Raw genomic sequence first — 22,317 nt, 5'->3', positions numbered from 1 at the left:
ATGTATTTAGTCATGTTTTATAGAGCCTTAAAGTGTTTAACTATTTTATAAAAATAAAACAGATAATTTACATAATGTTGATTTAGTTTAATTTTCCTTGTATTATCTTTTAGGTTTTCTGAGCACCGGCGATCAAGCTGCAAAGGGAAACTATGGCCTCCTTGACCTTATTCAAGCCTTACGTTGGACTAGTGAAAATATTGGTTTCTTTGGTGGCGACCCCTTAAGAATAACGGTTTTTGGATCTGGTGCTGGTGCATCTTGTGTCAATCTTTTAACTTTATCCCATTATTCAGAAGGTAACCGTTGGAGCAATTCAACCAAAGGTATTGTGCAGGTTGCAAATTTTGTCAATTTTGATGTCTGCATGCCAACACCATATTTTACTCTTTGCCGTTTTGTCTTAATTCATACATTTATGTGAAACATTTTATTTTAACATCTATTTGCATTCATAACATTTTGGGGATTAATGTGCTCATGTGTATTGTTGAAATCAAGTGCTTTCTGTCATCTCTTCAAAGCCAGTTTAGTTTCTTACCAAAAATATTGTAGCAAAATACAATTTTATTTTAATGGTTGATGGTTGGAAACATTATCTAGGTTAAAAGAGGAGTTTTAAAGATAAGAAATAGTCACTGAAAATTCATGAGTTGAATTTATTACTTTCTGTAAGAAAGAAAGAGCTTTAAATATTGTTCATGCATGATTCTGAATTGTCAAAGCTTTACGCTCAAACATATATTTTATTCCAACTTCAGTTATTCCTCCCTTTGTCCTCTTAGTTATCAGCCATTGTGCAAATGAACTGAAATAATATTTTAAAAGATTTATAATGTAGGGGAGGACTATTTGATTGTTATGGATACAAGTTCCATTCCGTGTGCAACATTTCTGTTTTAACGCAGGCTGCCAATGTAATATAAAACTGCTTTTCTATAGATTGCTGTCTACATCACAAGGTGTGTGGAAAATATTTCACTGATAATTCTTTTTAATTTGGTGTCAATAACAATGAATGTTTCCTGAATCTTTTTACAACTTTGATGCAGACAAACAATGAAAAGTCTCTGTGGCTCTGAAATATTCTTAGTGTGTCCATATGAAGAGATCCGGAACATAAAGATGTATTTTAACAACTAGTCTTTAATAGTCTTTTCAAAGAGTGATACAATATTCACTAAATGGGCAGAAGTATTTGGACACCTGACCATTGGACCAACAAGGATGATATCACATTCTAAATACATAGACATTAATATGTAGTTGGTGCCCCCTTTGCAGCTATAACAACTTCCACTCTTCTGGAAGGGCTTTGCACAAGATTTTGGAGGGTTTCTGTGGAATTTTTTGCCCATTCATCCAGTAGATCATTTGTGAGGTCAGGCACTGATGTTGAACGAGAAGGCCTGGCTCGCAATCTCCATTCTATTTCACCCCAAAGGCTGAGGTCAGGGTTGTAACCAGGCAGCTACTGCTAAGATCTGTAAAGGATTTGATCCACCATTCCATGTAGTTACCTATTCGGCAATTATAGCTAGTTTACAGCCCATAAGAAGCTAACCCTGTTGATTAACAAGTTTAACGCGCAAGGCATTTTTAAGCTTTTCATTCTTTCAGGTGCTATTAAAATATTTAATGCATTGAAGTAAATCCCGTAATTTCCCTGCACACTTTAGTCTCCAGTAGCCTAGAGTACCCGCACACCATTTATTTCCTCTCTCCTACCTCAAGCAAAAGAAAACAAAATGTATCCATGTGCCTAGAATTAATTAAGGATCCAGTTAGTCACGATAAAAAACAGCATGGATACAGCAAATATATGAAGAATATTGTGTTTGCATGTGTCTTTGTGTTTCTACACGAACAATATTAGCACTTGGTTGCCGAGACTAGTTTTCCACCCCTCTATTTGCCTTCATTCATTATACCTGTGTGTCTGCGTTCCTGCCATGTATGCCTGTTTCTTGGCAGCAAGCAAAGGACACAGGAAATGAGTTTGTATTTAGTTTTACTCTTGCAGTCAATGTGAAATGTTGGCTTCTGTGGCGCCAGAATATGGGCAGCTGCTCAAGTGTGCACGGCAGCTGCAGGAGATTTGGAAGAAGCCGAGAAAAAAACAGCCTAGATGAAATGATGTTACTTATCTCAAACCATGACTTCCATAATTCCTCCTTTTTTCCATCTTTTTTATAATGAACCTTTAGAAAATCTGGTTTGCTCTTGATACGTTAACCTTCAAACCTCAAAGCCTTATACATTAGACATTTATCTCAAATCTCACTTCTGTCACAGGTGCTTGACATTTTTTTTTGGGAGGCATAGTGATAAAATAAAAGGAAGTCATGGTTACCTCCAAGGTCTCTAGAAAATGCAATCATCATGTTCAGTTATTAAAAGTAACGCGTCGAAGAAAGTTATATATTTCATACATTGGTAAGGTATTTGACTGCCGGCATCCCCTCAAATTTACTTTTGGAGTACAATAAGCAAAGCAGATATATTAAGGAAAGCCCATTAGAAGGAAGGACAACTGCAAAAGATAGTGATTTTGTTTGTTATAAACAATAGGGAATATCTGTTTCTCATGTGTCTGATTTATCTAATCTTATGGAGATTTCCCGCAGATTCCAGCACAAGGGGAAAGTAAGTTTAAAAAAAACATGTGTTTCTTCCAGATTTTTTAAGGTGTGATTATTAAAGGCCCTAAATAAAAATATTTATGGTACATTTATTTTTAATAAAACTATTAAATTATACAAGTATATCCATATTAAAAATATGAATATTCGTAACTAATGAACACAGTTTTAATGACTGGCTTTAAAGGAAAACATATATTATGTAAGTTTATGAAGCCCCCTAGAAGCTAGGGAGATCGCATGCAGCTGCCTCATCTGCTTGACAGAATGTGGTAAATAGACTTATTTGTGAACATTCACTGTTGGTGCCTATTCTGCTTGGTGTATTCAAGGCCACAATTCTTAAGGCAATCAGGAGGCCCATGCAATTGGTTTCTAAGGAGTGATTTTGCTGATTGTTCCAAATTGTTTCAGGATTGCACCTTGTTTAGAAAATTTCAAAATAGCATCAAGTAACAACAGACAAAAATAAAACATACTTGAAACAGGTATTATACACATTTAAATGGTATTTCTCATATTTAAACAGCACATGCCTGTTTTGTTTGATACATTTCTTTATTTCAGATGACTTTGGGGCTGAGTATCACATAGAATTAGTCAGCCTGTGCTTGATATGCACACTAACACAATAAGTTGGCAAAACTACTACTAAAATATAATATTCAATACCCCAGGATACCCTGGCTCCAATTTTGCTTTATAGTTGGTTACAAATATTTATGTTGCTACACTAATAATATGTAACGCTTAGTGTGAGTGAGACCATGTTATAACGTATTGTCATTGGACCATTTACTATGCTCTCAGACTTTGTCTATTTTTGTAGCTGTCTATAATTTTTATTGTGTCGTTAGTTGTCCCCAAAAATAGTATCAGGTATACTCATGATCCCTTAATGTGACGAGCCCTTGATCAACAAAAGATTCTCAGTGAGTATGATTTCCAAAGGGTATGTTTTCTGATGTTCACTCGAGATTCACTGGAAACCACGTCAATCTAATGCATTTTAGTTTGTTACCATGCCGAAATATTTCTTCTTTGTGTCTTTACTTACTGTTTGTAAGAAAAATCCCATTTCCAGTGTATTTGACAAAAATACAAACACTGAATTTAGGATAAAATAGATGCATGTTACATGTTACTGTGTTTAGCTGAAGGATCTAAATTACATTCCTATTGTTAGGTAGTTAGATGTGTATTCATTTCTTCAGTTAGGTTCAGACCTAAACTGTCAGCAAGCTTGTCAGCTCATGTTGTCTTCTGAATTGTCTACAATACTCAAAAGCATATTTGAATATGCAGTAGTGACAAAATCATAACATATGAGTGGGTCCCTCATAAGCCCACCATTCTTGACTGGAAGTTTGTATTAATGTGTCATAAGGCTGGAGTGATACCTCATGGGCAGGTTACTCAGCTCCTGTTGTATCTGCCCCATATTTAAACTGTACAGCGTTCATCACCTTCCAGAAGAACTAGCTATTTGCATAATGCGTGTGGTATGTATCTCTGGTTTGTGCTGTCTGCAAAATTGTTGTCCTGGTACAGGTGAAATATTTTTTTTACTCCATATAACAATGATTAATAACATTCCTAGATATTGCATGGTGTATCTAGGTTGCTTGAATCACAAGTGAAGGTTTGTCTTGGTAAATGATTCACATGAATAGGATTGAAGTGCTGTTTGAATACTTTTGTCGCTCCAGAAAAAGTATGTACTAAAGATGAAAAATTTCAAAAAAAACCTAGACAGCAGGGAAAATGCCTACTCTACATATCTACATGCAATGCTAACACATTAAATTCTTAAAGTGATTTTTTATATATATTTAAACAAGGTTAACACAATTAAAATCATATATACTAAAGCTTAAAACATACTTTTATCACCATAACAACCAATAGTATAATCCAGTCAGCATCAACATTGTATACATACCCTCAACATTTCCAGTGTCCAAATGTTGGTGGTATGATAAGAGGCAGGGGGCAAAATGGAGTGCCATAAGGAACATGGGTGCTGCAATAAAGATCTGTATGGCAACAGCACACTTATATTGGTTTTACAGCTTTCTGGGCTGGTCAGGAGAGATCAGAGGATCCCCTAGCCCGTACATGATTACCACTTCCTACAAAAGAGGCACAATGGGACACTGGGAAGTTATTCCTGAAAGGCAGGTGCTAGAGACCCCCCCATTTAGCTACCGACTCAGTTAACATGCAAATGACTAAACCATACAAAATCTGTGAATGTGTTTTAGATTCAGGAATAAAACATTCTATATGAAACATGGTCCATTGCCAAAAGGAATAGCTTGATTCACAAAAAAAGCTCTTCAGTAATGTTTACTGAAAAATAAGGTCATATATACTTTTATTGTTAGTAACAACTCAGTTTGTCCTTTTGTTCCGACCAATATCCTTTCAACGTGATAAATTCATTTAATTTAACAGCAATATAGCCTGCTGCTAATTTATGTACTATAATAAAACACAGCTGAACACTTTCTGTATGTTTACATAGCTATAGAACCATACTGCTAATTATTCATTGCCCAAACAGGAGACTTTAATTCATATTCAGTGTTTTCATTTTGTGTGGATTCAAAATTAAGGTAGCTTTGAGGTTTACTATTTGTTTTTTTTTCACAGGTCTTTTTCAAAGAGCAATTGCACAAAGTGGAACTGCCCTCTCCAGTTGGGCAGTTAGCTTTCAACCTGCCAAATATGCCCGGATATTAGCTACAAAGGTAGGATGCAACATGTCAGACACGGTAGAACTGGTAGAATGTCTGCAGAAAAAGCCTTACAAAGAACTTGTGGATCAAGATATACAACCGGCTCGGTATCACATTGCTTTTGGTCCAGTTATCGATGGTGATGTCATTCCTGATGATCCACAGATATTGATGGAACAAGGGGAGTTCCTGAACTATGATATTATGTTAGGCGTAAATCAAGGAGAAGGACTTAAATTTGTGGAGAGCATCGTGGACCATGAAGATGGCATATCTGCGAGTGACTTTGACTTTGCTGTTTCAAACTTTGTGGATAATTTGTATGGATACACAGAAGGAAAAGATATCATGAGGGAAACAATAAAATTTATGTATACTGATTGGGCAGATCGTCATAATCCTGAAACAAGAAGAAAAACCTTGTTGGCTTTGTTCACTGACCACCAGTGGGTTGCTCCAGCAGTGGCAACTGCAGATCTGCACTCAAACTTTGGTTCTCCAACTTACTTTTATGCCTTTTATCATCATTGCCAAACAGATCAAGTGCCTGCATGGGCAGATGCGTCCCATGGGGATGAAGTTCCTTATGTCTTTGGGATTCCTATGATTGGTCCCACTGAGCTATTTCCTTGTAACTTCTCCAAAAATGATGTAATGCTAAGTGCCGTTGTGATGACATATTGGACCAACTTTGCTAAGACAGGGTAAGTTGTAGTATTCAATTTAAAACAGGTCAACCATTTAAAATGTCAAAAATTGCAACAATAATTAAATTCCCCCCGAAATAAAATTGAGTCCAGCCCAAAGTTTTTGTGCATTTAATAACCCTGTGTTAATGTATTAAGCCTTTTTATTCCTATTATAGACATATATTAGGTTAAGATTGAAGGGCCTCATTTATTTCAATATATAGAACAAGGGGCCAACGTGCATGTATTAATGCTATTCTACATAATTATTACAGTTCAAGAGATTCAAGGCTTGTTGGTTAAAAACATATGTTGCAATGTCCTAGTCATACAAATAAACATATTACCAGTGGATATTTCAGCTTCCAGTAAAACTGCCAATTTAGCAGGGGCTGATGATCTAGAGATGCAATGTGAAGAGTAAAATCTGGTACTTTTTATCTACTTTGTCATAACTTTGTGGTGCACCAGTCAATCTCGCATGGCAAGAAAGCATTTTCTAAAGCAGTTAAGTCACCTATATACAGTATTGTGCTAGTCATTCAGCATGGCATGTATACATTAATTACTATAAATTACGTATATGTTTAAGGTTAATATATGTAGATTGTCAGCATGCATGTGATTACGAGATATATAATGGACACTCAAACTTGACTGATCAAAAAAACTTCAGGTACGTAAATCTTTTACTATACTTGATACTTGAAGCAACCCCCCCTTTTTTTGTGGAAATAAATCTATAGACTATGCAGATGAAAATCTGTCCTTAATATGATTAGTAGGTATCTCAGAATTAAAATGATTAACAAATTCTCAAAATTCTCAGGAAAGACTAAGTGATCTCCATGTGTATAGCTTGGGGGGGGGAGATAGAGGGGAGATGTAATTGAAATGACTCAACTCCATATGTTTTTTTTTTTTTACACTAAGGAGTACCGTGTTTTTAGCACTTTTGCTGTCTTGTTTTCAAGCATAATTTGTCTTCCATTCAGTTTAACTTCATAAACATACATGGGAACTTCTTCACTCCGGCTACCTGGAGCATTCCCTTACGGGACACGGCCAGGACTCCCCACTGACATCGGTGGGCGTTCCCGCTGATGTCAGCGGGAAACACCCCAATTTAAAGGCCAAATGAGCAGGCGAGCAGCCGGGTAAAGACCCCGACTCGGAGGATTCGGGTATTGACCCGGAGAACCCGAGAAGCGGTGCTTCACCCGGAGAGTTCCCAGGTATGTCCATAAATGACAATTTGTTTTTTTCAAAACATGTAATTTTTTTATAGAATATAAGCCATCATTTGGTACAAAAAATATAATAAAGGGAACATTTTAGAAAAAAAACTAAAACAATTTTATATTGCTTAACTGGTTTGAAGGATAATTATTATCAGAAAAGACTAAGAGATCTTATTGCATATAGCTTAAAGAAAAGAGGAGAGAGGGCAGTGGTGATAGAAGCAATTAACTACTTTAAGGCATTTAGCCAAGTACAGGAGGCTTGTTTTTGAGAGGAGGAATGTTAGAACAAATCTGTGTTGCACCTCTATGGTAATTGCAAATCAATGTATGAATTCTGTTAAAAAATGAAATTTGCAAAACAACACCTAGTTGCATTGTACATTATTTTCATGGTAGAAAAAATCTGTTGGATATTAAACATCTTTGTTATAGAAAACATGGTGTAGGCCTATTGTAATTGCATTGTAAAATGTCTTTAATAATTGACATTGCTTCAAAACAAATAAAGATTGGAAAATAATAATATTTAATCAACAATAATGAACAATATTTACGGAATCAAATTTGCTTACCACCTTAAGATGCCATCAGTAAGTGGTGGTAGGGGATGTACAGAGAAAACAGACAGCATGGGTAAGGGGCTGCCAGGAAAGTCCAAGTCAAGGAAGAGCTCCAGAACTGCAATCTGTCACCAATCGCTGCATTGTGTGTGAGAGGCTGTGAAATCAATGTTACACGCATGTATTAGAAACACAGCTTGTATATAAATTTCATACCAACACTTGAGGTGGTTAGCAAATTTGATTACTTAAATTTAAACTTAACTTAAAATGAGTAACATGAAATATTTTCTTGCAAAACTACTTTCTATAGCTTGTCGTGCTGAGAATCTCATACATTGTTCTGTTGGCTGGTGTTTCTCATGGGAGATATTTGGCACAAGCAGAAAAGATGGACACTTGTAAATGAAGCAGGAAACTCTGTTGTATTGTACATTGTAGCCTTTGTTTGTGCCAGCAGTGAATACTGTAGAGACCTAGAGCAAATAATACAGAGGACATGCAGAAACAGAAATTTGACATCTTTCATGTCTCACTCTACTCTTAGCCTTTAGGGATATATTAGCAATTCTTATTGATGAAAAAACATGTGACCATTTTCAATAACCTCTTCATTGTCATATATAATTTCTTAATTAATCTATTTTCTGAATTTATCACACCCATGTCCTTTCTTCATCAGGATAAGCTGTAGAAAAATAAAATGTTGTGTATTGCATTATTGCTAGACCCTCTTTAAGATTAATATGTAATCAATTATCCATATTATTACAAATATTCACAATTAGCATTTTTTATATACTGTATCCAAACGTGTTCTCAAATAGTTAGGGTGCGATATTGTTTTCATCATACTGACATTTATGATATTTCTGTTTTGAAGAAAGTATGATAACTGGATTAATAGAGTATCAGAAATATTTTCAATAAATGCATAATAAAATAATATGATCGATAAATGTATCACAAAGACGTTCAATAATGATAAGATATTATTTTTCTTCATAGGGATCCAAATCAACCAGTGCCCCAGGATACAAAATTCATCCACACAAAACCAAATCGATTTGAAGAGGTTGCATGGACTAGATATTCTCAAAAGGACCAGCTGTATTTACACATTGGCTTGAAACCTAGGGTTAAAGAGCACTATAGGGCTAATAAAGTGAACCTGTGGTTAGAACTTGTACCCCATCTTCATGTTATCAATGACCTTACCACAACTAAAGGGCCATCCACAGATATAACTTCTAGGCCAACAAGAAAAATCATTGTTCCTGTAACTTCAGCTTTTCCAACTATAAATGAAGATAATTTTAAACAGCAACCAAGTCCATTTTCTTTAGAGAGAGACTATTCAACAGAGCTAAGTGTTACGATAGCAGTCGGGGCATCTTTGCTCTTTCTTAATATTTTGGCTTTTGCGGCTTTATACTATAAAAAAGATAAGAGGAGGCATGACGTGCACAGAAGATGTAGTCCCCAACGCAACACTGCAAATGATATAGCTCATGCGCAGGAAGAAGAAATAATGTCTCTGCAAATGAAGCACACTGACTTGGACCATGAATGTGAATCTATCCATCCTCATGAGGTTGTCCTCAGAAATGCCTGTCCTCCAGACTACACCCTAGCAATGAGAAGATCTCCAGATGACATTCCTCTAATGACCCCTAATACCATAACAATGATTCCTAACACTATACAAGGGATTCAACCCATACACGCCTTCAATACCTTTACTGCGGGACAGAACAACACACTTCCACATCCTCATCCACACCCACATCCGCATTCACATTCTACAACTAGAGTATAGCCAGAGTAGATAAATCACAGACTTTATTTTTTGATGTATTACAGTAGATGACATTAATTGGAATTCCTTGGCTTTTCAACTTGCGGGACTGTTGCTATTTAAATATGGAGGAGTACAATGTGTATAATGCATATACATATATAAAAAAAAGAAACTTTGGAAATTTTAGAAAAAAAATCATTGTAAATATTGAAATGGACAAAAAAAAACAAATATGGCAATTGAAACAATTGTTGCAAATGATAGTTTTTTTCATTCATATTCAAATGTTAATTTTTTAAGATTTATGTTACAAAATTGGCATCAGGCATGATCTACACAAAAAAGAGACACAAAGACTTAAAAAATGTATTTATATGCACAAGGGACTCACTCATGGAATGTCTGATAATTTTCACCAGTATTTTATTTGGAACTGACATATATATATATATATATATATATATATATATATATATATATATATATATATATATATGTATATATATATATACACACACATACATAAATATATATATATAAATATACACACACAAAGAACCAATGCTGTTAAAGCCTTTATGGGTCCCCATTGTATAAACTGCCAATAGAACAAAAAGATTTATGCTCGGGCAGGTATAACATTATCACATAAGTGCTGTCACTAGAAATTGTGGGGTGAAAGAAAATGGATCTGGATATTTTTAGCACGATGTGCATGATTGTATGCTTGGTGGCTATGTTGCTGTTTAAGCCACAATTAAAATTGTTCTCAACCAATTTTTTTTAATAAAATCTTATTACCAATTGGCAAAATTTTAGGTGATTCTAGAGGGGTTAAAATAAATTACAATCATTTTTGCAGTATTTTACTGAGCTAGACATTTAAGTAAATGTATTGTTTTTCTGAAACAATCCCAAAGGACTTTGTGTTTAAAATTTGTATTAGATTTTTTTTTTAAGCTGAAATATTTTATTTTAGAAATGAAAATGGTGATGGGATTGTAATTATTATTTGTATTACTATGATGCAAGTGCTGATAGCAGTAAGTTATGTTATATCCAAAGAATAATTGCATAACCCGATTATGCCATTTAGGTTTTCAAACTTTTTGTTCCCCATGTTGCATGCCCAAATTGTTTAAAAAATGCTAACTCACATAATGTGATTTTTTCTATCAATGTAAATTTATTTTGTACTGATGTTACCTCACAGCAATTTACTATTAAGATACACGCATATGTAGATACAAAGGATACACAATTATGAAATGTGCCAACCGCTGAAAATTGATAAACTCAAGTATTTGTCATCTGTAATTTTATACAAATGTTATATAATCATGGAAGAAAAAAACAAAAAGGAGAAACACATTCATTCCCCTTTTGTTTATTATCAATAAGGGTATTTATCACAGTCTTTTCAAGGTGTTTGTATATGTATCAGGTGTACATTTATATGGAAAGAAATAGAGGTGGACTAATGAGCACATCACTAAGAAATACTTTCTCTCTTATCTGTATATTTCTATTAGACAACAATTTATGTGTTTTTTTTTCTTTTTCTTTTTTTTTACATTTTTCAGAAGATTAGTAATTTTGATAGTTTGTAAGATAATGCATATACATTTCTCTGACAAACTAATTGCAGTAACAGAAACCTTTCCTTTCAGTTACTCTTTTTCAAGAATGGAAGCTTATTACACACATAAATTGTATATTCATGGAAATTACTTTGTACTTTTTGACTAGAGTACTGGTCACTGAGTGAAATAAAGATAATCTCGAGAAACAAATTTATTCCAATGCTTAAAGAAATGATTTTGCTCATTAAAGAGCTGATGTGTTGACTACTGTTTTGTAATTTTCATTTCCTCTCTTAAAAATAAACAATGGTACCCCCTTTATTAGAAAACAATGTTTTCACCAATGATTGTTGATCAATTGTCATCTGCGTTTAGAAAATGGTTGACTAGGAAATGGAAATGTTAAAATACGACATGAAATTCTGAAATTGAGATCATTATTTCATCATTCACAAAGAAACCATGTAAAAAAATCAAATACATCTTTCTTTTTATGCCAACTAAGGTTATCAATTAGATTGGTACATTATAACGTACACAATTTTACACAACGCTTTTGGTGGAACTCAGTGTAAACTAGTAATAATGCTTGGTATGGTCCTAAAATATCTACAAAAGGGCAATGATACAGGTCTATTATTAAAAGTTTAAAAATAATTTGAAGAATTTGTATGATTTCTAATGAAACTATTCTCCTAAGGAAGCAGTGATGACATCAATAAACTACACCAATGTAATTATGTGTTATGCAGGGCCAGCCCGGCCCATATAGACACTTGATATGATTAGCTCATCATAATGGTTCACATGCCCTATATATTTCTCTACCATTTCTGTACCATAGGGTTTGGCTATACATTGATTTTATTTATTATACAATGGAACAAGGGTACATTAAGTTATAAATGATTTACCCCACTTATATTAGGAACCCAAAAAGCCAGCAACTGTAAGGTAGTGGATTTTCCATAAAATACAGTCGACGTTGAACCAATTTGCAGGTACATGGCTGGTCCTAGTAAGTGAAATGTTTTATAGTACCTATTTCATTTTATTTCCTATAGTTAGCATTGTTCTTGTTAGAAATTAAAGGATGCTCTACCCAACTTGCCTTCTGGGTGTATATGTATTGGATACTAGTTGGTTGTAGAAAGTTCAGGGTAGATTTGATGCAATATGCTTCAGATTAAGGAAAAAATATGTATCATTCGCTGAGTGTCACAAGATAACACATTGAGATTGTGCTCTTGAGTGATCCTCTCCTACAGTGAGATCTGTCTTTAATGAGCTTCCTTTGGAACACCTGTAGCTTGATATGTACATCACATTTCAAACTTGTTTCTGTTCCCAAGACAACAGGCTTATTCTCAGCACAATTCTTTATATTTGTTGAGTAACAGATTTACATTTTTTTTATCTGTGTATATTGTTATAACATTTGCATCATGATCAAATTAATAATACATATTTATATGTGCACTTGTCATACCCTACCTAACTATACATACTGCAATATAATAATGACTGTGTTTTGATCATTACATTAATGTAATATAATTTTTATATTTAATAGTTTGCTGTTTATTATTTATTATTAAAACCTTCCTTTTTGTCTAGGTTGTGAATTGCTAAAGTTACATGGTGGGGATGTTGATGGTGCCATAAAGATGACACTATAAATAATCACATGCATTGTACTCTAAGATATAATTAAAATTCTCACGATTCTTTGCCATACTAGCACAATGCTATCTATTAATGGAAACGCGGATAACACCTTGTGTATACTAAATTTTTTTTTACAATAATTAGACCATAAGGTCTATGGGGTAGAGCCTTCCTTTCCTAATGTTTATAACAATTGTACCTTGGTCAAAATGTGTGACTACTTTATTATACTAGAAAGCATTAAGTATATTTGTTATTGCTAATTGTTATTTGTTATATTTTATAGTATTTGTTATATAAATACTATAACATACAAATAACTTGTGAATAACTTGTTAACACAAATAGCTAATCAGCAGACAGCAACTCAAGGCATTTAAGCTTGTAGACATGGTCAAGACAACTTGCTGAAGTTCAAACCGAGCATCAGAATAGGGAAGAAAGGGGATTTAAGTGATGCTGAACGTTGCTTGGTTGTTGATGCCAGACGTATCTACTGGGATTTTTTTAATACACAACCAGCTCTATGGTTTACAGAGAATGGTCCGGAAAAAAAAAGAGAAAATATCCAGCGAGTGGAAGTTGTGTGGATGAAAATGCCTTGTTGACGTCAGAGGAGAATGGGAAGATTGTTTTGAGATGACAGAAAGACAACAGTAACTTAAATAACCACTTGTTACAACCAATGTATGCAGAATACCATCACTGAACGCACAACACGTCGAACCTAGAAGCAGATGGACTACAGAAGCAGAAGACCACACAGAGTGCCACTCCTGTCAGCTATGAATGGGAAACAGAGGCTACAATTCGCACAGGCTCACTAAAATTAGACAATGGAAGATTGGAAGAACATTGCCTGGTCTGATGAGTCTTGATTCCAGCTAAGACATTAAGATGGCAGGGTCAGACTTTGGCATAAACAACATGAAAGCATGGATCCATCCCGCCTTGTATCAACAGATCAGGCTGGTGGTGGTGGTGTAATGGTACATAAATGTACATTTTCTTGGCACACTTTGGGCCCCTTAGTACCAATTGAGCATCTTTTAAACAATACAGCCTGCCTGAGTATTGATGCTGACCATGTCCATCCCTTTATGACCACAGTGTACCCATAATCTGATGGCTACTTCCAGCAGGGTAATGTACCATGTCACAAAGCTCACATCATCTCAAACTGGTTTCTTGAACATGACAATGAGTTCACTGTACTCCAATGGCCTCCACAGTCACCAGATCTCATTTCAATAGAGCACCTGTGAGATGTGGTGGAACGGGAGTTTTGCATCATGGATGTGCAGCCGACAAATCTGCAGTAACTGCATGATGCCATCTGAGGAATGTTTCCAGCACCTTGAAGAATTAATGCCACGAAGAATGAAGGCAAAAGGGGGTTCAACCCGGTACTAGCAAGGTATATATATATAATTTTCTCAGCAGGAGCATCAGCATTTTCTCTAACAATTTATTTTTGCTAAAGTAGGATGCTGAACTGAGGGCCAATTAAAAATGGATCTCATATGGCCCAGCAGACATGTGTCTATTATCTTTACCTTCATTTTTTCTATACTTTTAATAAAACAGAATTTTATATAATGCATAGATATAGCCCATTAAAAGCATAGGGTAGACTGGGCTTTTAATGTTTTTGTATTCTGTGATTGTCCTTTCTAATTCTCTGAATGCTTTTGTTCAAAAGTACCCCATGAAACCACATTTGTTGTGATTTATTGTTTCATGTATCTGATTACAATGGTAATTAAAAACAGCACTTCTCATTGCCAGCATTGGTAGAAATGATGAACTGTGTCAGGCTGCAGGTTACTGCAATTATCTTGTTTACAAATCAGTTCAGGGCAGTGTTGTAGGTTCTGCAATTTGAGATGGTTTTCCTAGATACAACAGTTTAATTTCATTAGTTAATAAGTGTTGTTACACTTTAAATGACACTGTTTTATCCCTTAGATGGCACTTGGATGAGCACAGTTTATTGAACATGTGACTATAACACAATATCTTAATATGTCACAGTTTATCCTACTATATATAAATAGTTTAACAAATGTAAGCTTTAGTGCAAAGACAAAGTAAGTGTATATATATATATATATATATATATATATATATATATATATATATATAGCACAATACATGTCCGCTCTACTTATTTGTTTAATAAAAATATATTATATATATTCAGTCACTATATGTCACCCAAAAGACAAAACTAGTAAGTTAGATAATTTAGATTAATTTAACTTTGCTTTCTGTATTTTTGTACATGTATATATACTGCAGAGGATCACTGTACATTAGTTGTTCAGCAACTTGTGATACATCATTAAAACAAAGGCCCAATATGGCAACCATAACTCCAAATGAAATACTCACACTATTAGAACTGAATTCCCAGTAAGTTAAGTGCCAACATTATTTTTAAATTATAGAAATATAATACAACATTGAATACAGAGAGTACCTGCTTTATATTACTTACAGCTGGATGGATGCCCATCTTAGTGTTCTCCAATACCGAGAATACTGTTTGTTTATTGTGGCTTAAAATCTGTAGATATTTTTTATGGGCTTGTTTACAGAAATATTTGATATACTGTATATGCCTTTGCTCTGCCAAAAATTTAAGTACATTACCTATATACTCCCAACTTGTCAGCGCAGCATTGATACCTTCCATTATGCCTCTTGGTAGCTTAGAGTGAATAATAGAGCTTGATAGTCAGGAGAGAGAGACCCTGGAGATCGAGAAACCCTTACCTTCCTGGGTGAAAACCGTCGATGCCATGACGTAATTTTAAGTAAAACAGACTATGTGGCAGCTGCAGGTTATCAACAAATAATGTTTCCTTTATACTTACCTGTTCCTTATCTCTATCTTATTAGCTCTACCACTATATATATATATTTATATAGAGGAAGAGGTTAAATTAAAGGTCTAGTCCCTTTTATTATAAATTGTAATCCATATTGGAGTCTATTTTATATGCAAATCCATCATGCGTCTTATGCATGTATATTTTGTGATAGTCAGAAAATAATTTCCTTTATGTTCGCATGTCTTTATTAAGGTATTCTTCCTGTACATGTGCTGTAGTGCTCCAATTGAACTTGATGGGGGTACAGTTAACCAACTGCATGTACACTAGCTTGATAGGTAGGTACAAATATGTATAATAGATTTGCAATATATGCAAATTAGACTCTATTATGCATTATACTTAAACATATGAGTTGAGTATACCTAGAAATAAAACAAGTGTAAGCATAAACCCTTTAACTAATCATTTAATTAATCCAGAGAGTAGTAGACGATTTAGACCTCCAATGTGTGGTTATACATACATACATACATACATACATACATACTAGGGTAACCTCATAGTCTTGACAAATATAATGTATCAAATATTGCTGGCTAGCACAAGTGAAGAGCTGCCCTGCCAGTGTGCATGCTACTCACCAAGCTACTCACTGAGTAACTTCTTCTGCACTAATAACAGTCCTAAGATATCCCCAACCAATGCTTATTATCTTGTGGGTAGGGTAACAAATCATTGCCCCGTTGGCTCCTTCTGCCCCCCCATAACTCATACGCACTGGCACACATATTTACACAAACTCTCACACATACACGCTAACACACAGACACACACTTACACTAAAACACACATACTAACAATACTCTAACAAAGACTCACACTTTGATGTTAATATATATATACTCCTTTTTACACAAACTTACACATACAGTGCCTTTCACTAATATTTGTACCCTTGGTAGATATGAGCAAAGGCTTTGAAAATGTGTTTTTATTGTCTAACCTTTTAGATCTTTTCTTCAAAAAATACCAAATAGTTGCGAACACAACACAGGTTTATCCCAAACCTGGTGGACTCGGTACTGCTTGCCCAAGAGGTGCCAATATTAGTGGAGGGCACTGTATACATTCATGCTCACACACACATATTAATACTTACACATATACACATTCATGCTCATACTTACACATACACATTCATGCTAACACACACTCCCTCACACATACGTTCACATAAATAATTATGCAAACTCCCACACATACTTATATATACACTCCTATTCTAACATATTTTCATACATACATACATAGCTACTCACCTCCCTCACCCACAGCTTTCTTTCTGTCTGTTTGCACAGTAACTGTTTTCAATTCTTAATTCCTGGGCTGTTCTTAGCTAAGCAAATGTTTGCCTTCCAGAATTTCTTACATACCTGGCTGTATATTCAGGGTTAAATGAATATTTTGGTAAATGTAATTGCATATTGTATGTTTTTTTCTACAACACTGCCAAAAAAATAGAGTGAGTCTAGAGAACACAAATATGTGTTCTTAATTAAACACACAACCATAAAAGAAATGTCCAGACTAATTTGCCTTTTGCAAATATAATAGACTGCGAGCTGCTGATGAGTTTAAAAAATATGTTGTGTTTTTTTTGTTAAAGCACAGATTAGGTTCTTAGGCGCAGCAAGTGGTACATCATGTAAAAATAGATTTTTCTCTGTGTATTATTGGTTGCAAGCAGGATGGTAAAGACATATTGACATTTTCTCATATTTGATTTAACAGTCTGCAAAGTGTGTTAATATAAAGCTTATCCAAGAGGCTGGAACTGAAATCCTAACCCAGAATGATATATCTAAAATGTGATAGTTTTTGGAAGTATAAAAATATATCGGACAGTTATCATTTATCAATTTAGATTCTTTAAAGCCAAGTATAACATCTGGGTAAATAACAAATTATAAATGAATATGATGATTAAATCTAGGCTGAAGCTAATACAATTATATAAAAAGAACTACAAGTATCACATATATCTACTAGAAGGCAATAACACAACTATACAATTACTCCAGTAGCTGAAATTATAAGTACATATCTATACGAGCCACAATTAGAAATTCACTACAATAAAATCTGATTTTAAATAGTGTATCACCATAGCAACCAATGGAATGATCCAATCAGTAAGAACATTTGATTGGAGCTTTTGTGATAAATAAACTTTTTATTTTATAATCCCTGTTTTGTCCAGAACTAATCTTTCTTTTAATAAATATTATTTGTATATTTCTTATTGATTTGCCTTGGCTATTTATGTGAATATATGAGGCTCCATGAAAAACGGATACAGCTTTCCAGTGCGAAAGCAGGAATATTATTGGGGAAATGTTTAGTAATCAGGTATTGTCAGCTGAAGGAAAAGCAAACAGGTGGAGTCAGAGGTTGGAGTTTGCCGTTCCCCTATGGACAGGTATGAATGCAAATGTATGTAAATATAAACTTGTGAATGCATAATCATATGGTGCTTCATTGGGTATGTTCACAGTATAACATTAATGACATTTATACTACTTACCAACAGCCCATCATAATTAAATTATATTTTCCATTAATACATATTTGAGCAAAAGTATGACATTGGATACAATAGTTATTTTTGTCCTAGGGAGCATTTACAATTGCAGATGTTATTGATGTACAACAAGGTATATATGAACATCATACAATGTAAGTATAAGGGAGAAGAAGAGTCGGATTAAGAAGAGATTAATAACCAGTTTACCAGCAATGCATGGGTGTGGTTCTACAGTATATGGACTGTGTGTGAGATGATTAAAGTTGAAGTTCACAATAAGTTACTCATATTTTTTATCTCTACTAAATATTAATTTAAAAATGACCTCTTTTGAGCTATATACGAGAGACATCATTTTGATGCCACTTAACATTTTAATTCTTCATACTAAAGATTTCTTCTTCAAACTTCCAGGATTTATTAAGAAATCATGGCAATGCAGGAGCAGGCAATGTAACATTTCCTTACATTGCATTTGGTAGATGTTACAACTTAAGGACAATGGGCAGCCCCTAAACCCATTGAAAACAATGAATTTTGTCAGGCTTTGTCATTAAGGGGTTAAAACAGAGCATTAAATAAAAGTGCAAGTGATGGAAGAGTTTCAGTGATGAATTCAGTGATGGATTTTGTGAAGTCATAGTTTTTTAGCAACTACTTTTATAGGCTATAGCACAAAGAATGGTCTCTTAAGACATATGTCTCCTTTGCCTGATTGTTAACTAACTCTTTGAGATTATAATTTATTTTAGTAATTTAGCTGCATTTAGTAATGTCTGCTGCATGTCTTGCACTTCAGTGGTTTCATTTCCTACACTTAGTACATCATTCACATCAATGAAGAGGTTTATTTGCATTTACCATGAATCTTTTATTTATGAGCTGTAGAAAATAACGTCCATTTTTGAAGAATTACATTTCCTCATGTAGTAATGTAGCGCTGGAGATTTAATTAAAATTATTGCAACTCATTTGAGATTTTGCAGTTTGGCCAATAAAATAGTATTATTAAAATTGATGATCGTGAAATTTTATAATGTGAAAGGAATTCCCACTTAACTCTTAAAGCAAAGAAAGCCAACAAGAAATGTTCACATATTTAGACATACTGGATAGAGTAGCTAAATAATTCAGGATTATTGATACAATCTTTCATTTTTATTTGTAGTTATTTGTCCCCGGCTACTTGGATTTAAAGGTTCCTTTAACTTGAGCTTGTTTGAAGAGGCTGCTCCCCTTGGACACCCACAAAGCATGTTTTTGTGTCACTTAATAATTAAATGTTTCTCACAAAAATTTAATGAACAAAAAAAAAATAATATGAAATTATTTCTTGAAAATTATTTGAGCAGTACCAGTAATTATTGTTTCTAGGGCTGAATTTAAAAAATATATATTATATTTTGCAGAGCAAGTGGAGTAGCACCTTTTAACAGGGTTAACAACTCTCTTGAATACTCTCCTTTTCTGTGAATAGACTCCATTATGTGTACATAGTCAAAAATCTAACTAATGTATATTAGGGCCAACTTCTTAAGTTAAACCCAAATGTCTTCTGCCACTTTGTAATACTGAGGTGGGGGTGGGATAAGTCTTTCAACCATATGTTGTATATATAAATCAATTTGGAATATACTAAGAAGTAGTAGGATCCTACAAACTGATATTTAAGGACAAAAAATATAATTTAATTCACAAAGATGCATCAAAGGTAATAAAAAATGCCTTTGTGTAAATTGAAATACCTAATATATTCATTACAAAATTAAAAGATTACATTACCTTTCATGGACACAAATGAACACTGTTAAACTACAAATTAATTTGTAACTGTCAAATTGCTTTTTCATTAAAATGCAATTTACAGAATGACAATCAGAGAGTGTTTGTTGTGCAAGTTATTTAGATCAATGCATCAGGGAAAATACAAGTTTTACAGAGTTTATTGTCTTTTTGACATTGCTCATGATATCTAATTTGTTTTTTGTTCTCCCACACAGTTCAGTTGCTTTATGGTTTGCATTCAACATTAAATAGCCTATAATCAACTTGCAATTAAACGAAAAACAATTAAAAAAAAGATGCTTAGTTCTGGTAGCACCAAACAGCTGCAGAAGAATTTGTACCAGGATATCCAATTCATAAATGTCATGATTGGACTAGAAGAAGTAAAATGTTCTCTGTGAGATAAATCTACATACTAAGCTAAAATAAATAGATCTATGAATGCTATATACGATAGACAAGTGAAACATATTAAACAGGGAACCCTCTGTCCAATTAGTGTAATCTCCTCAAGTCCCCACTCTTTTACGGTATGTTGGTAGCAGATAGTTTCTTCCTCTTTATTGCATGTAAATACTGGCCTAAAACTGGTGCACCAGTTCTCAATTGACATGTTACAAAAGAGATCTGTGATCCCCTAGCTGTCCCATTTAAACTATAGAGGTCTGCGCCTAGCCAGCACAGTATCTGTCGTAACCAGGGCCGGCATGACCTACTTGAATACCGAGAAATATCCTGGTAGGTCGCCTCCCCTGGGGCTTGAGCTAGCTATCTAATTACAATGTAGCTGCAGTAGCAAAATAGGTCGCAGCTACGCATATAATTAAACCCACTGTGCGTATGCTGGCCAGCACCTCAACGGATATGATGTCATATCCAGTACAAAGCTGACTGGCAGACGCACAAATTACGAACAGACTGGTAGACAACTGCATGTGAGGTAAGGGGGTGCAAGAGGGAGTATGCATTTCAATTTAATTAAGTTATATCATTCTAGTATTTTGTTTTCAGATATATTTTTAAGCACACCTCAAAAGGTGTGCCATGCAGGGAACACCAACAGCAGTGGAAAGAGCTATAATATTAATCTCCAACATCAACAAAAGACAATTTACCACTGGCAATAGACTCTAGATTTTTTTGTGTTGCTTAAGCCAGTACAGTAAATTGTTACTTTAAAACCTGGAAATCTAAACATTAGATCATTGGTATGATGCTGATCTAGCCTTGTCAATAACTCATTGATATCTAAAACAAGGTTCCATTTTTACCACTGGCAGTCCATTTTCTCTAAACACAGCCAGTCTGGACTTGGCTGGCATGATGTGATAAGTGAGTGCCTTGGGAGAAGTGAGAAGTGAGTGTGTATATAAATCTAGCTTGCACTGGCGGTTAAGCTCATATGTGCCAGCCCTTCTCTGCATTTTGTTATTAATCAGTTTAATTGCATTCTTTAATAGAGATTACATTTGGCTTCTCTCACAACCCAAAACAGAGAAAAAAAAACAAAACACATCAAGAAAACCCAAAACCTCATGGACAAGTAACTGGTCAGAGTTGAATATAAATATATTATAAATATTTATTGATTTATATAGCACCATTATATTCCGCAACAATGAGTAAGCAGGACAAAACAAGCAGTGCATCACATAACAATTTCAATTTACAGAATCAAAGGGTGAGGGGGGGGTATTGTATTAAAACAGCAAATGCTTGTACAATAGTATCTGATTCATATCAGTAACAGGTAGATTGCTATAGCATTCTCCTGTAACTGTGATGCAAGACATTATAAATTATATGTACTATTCTTCACATTTTTACTGTTTTTAGTAAGTGTTTTTATTAAAAGTAAGATAAATGTTATAGTCATGCTTTTGCATTTTACCAGCAAGAAATATAATTAAAAATGGCTGTTCTCCTTGAACTAAAATACATATTTCTTATTAAGGAGTAATATACTGTTGGAAAAAAAAAATATTGTATACACATTATGTTTGAATAAAGGTCAGGGAGCAATGAATTGCTCTCTACGGAGTGATGATGCTGATCTTAGAACAGCTAATTTTAGCTACTGTAACAGAAAATTACATAAGTGTCCGAGTCATCTTCTCTTTGTAACGAGACTTGCTGTCTGTAATAGAAATCTACACATCTACATCCTCCTTGCTTATCTT

At 34.2% G+C, this 22,317-nt stretch overlaps 1 protein-coding gene across 1 annotated transcript in view; it reads left to right on the top strand.

The window, feature by feature from the left end:
• Positions 1-9,992, top strand: part of NLGN1 (neuroligin 1) — a 123,363-nt gene extending 113,371 nt beyond the window's left edge. Inside the window, exons 3-5 of the mRNA XM_053459634.1 lie at positions 114-326; positions 5,298-6,087; positions 8,885-9,992. Of these exons, the coding sequence (XP_053315609.1) occupies positions 114-326; positions 5,298-6,087; positions 8,885-9,695 (1,814 nt within the window). The 3' untranslated portion in view covers positions 9,696-9,992. The remainder of the gene's footprint in view (positions 1-113; positions 327-5,297; positions 6,088-8,884) is intronic.
• Positions 9,993-22,317: the final 12,325 nt, after the last annotated feature.

This window comes from Spea bombifrons, chromosome 3 (genome assembly GCF_027358695.1).
Source record: "Spea bombifrons isolate aSpeBom1 chromosome 3, aSpeBom1.2.pri, whole genome shotgun sequence".
NCBI lineage: Eukaryota > Metazoa > Chordata > Amphibia > Anura > Pelobatidae > Spea > Spea bombifrons.
Note: the sequence above shows the minus strand (reverse complement) of the source record. Positions and strands in the feature narration are given on the sequence as shown.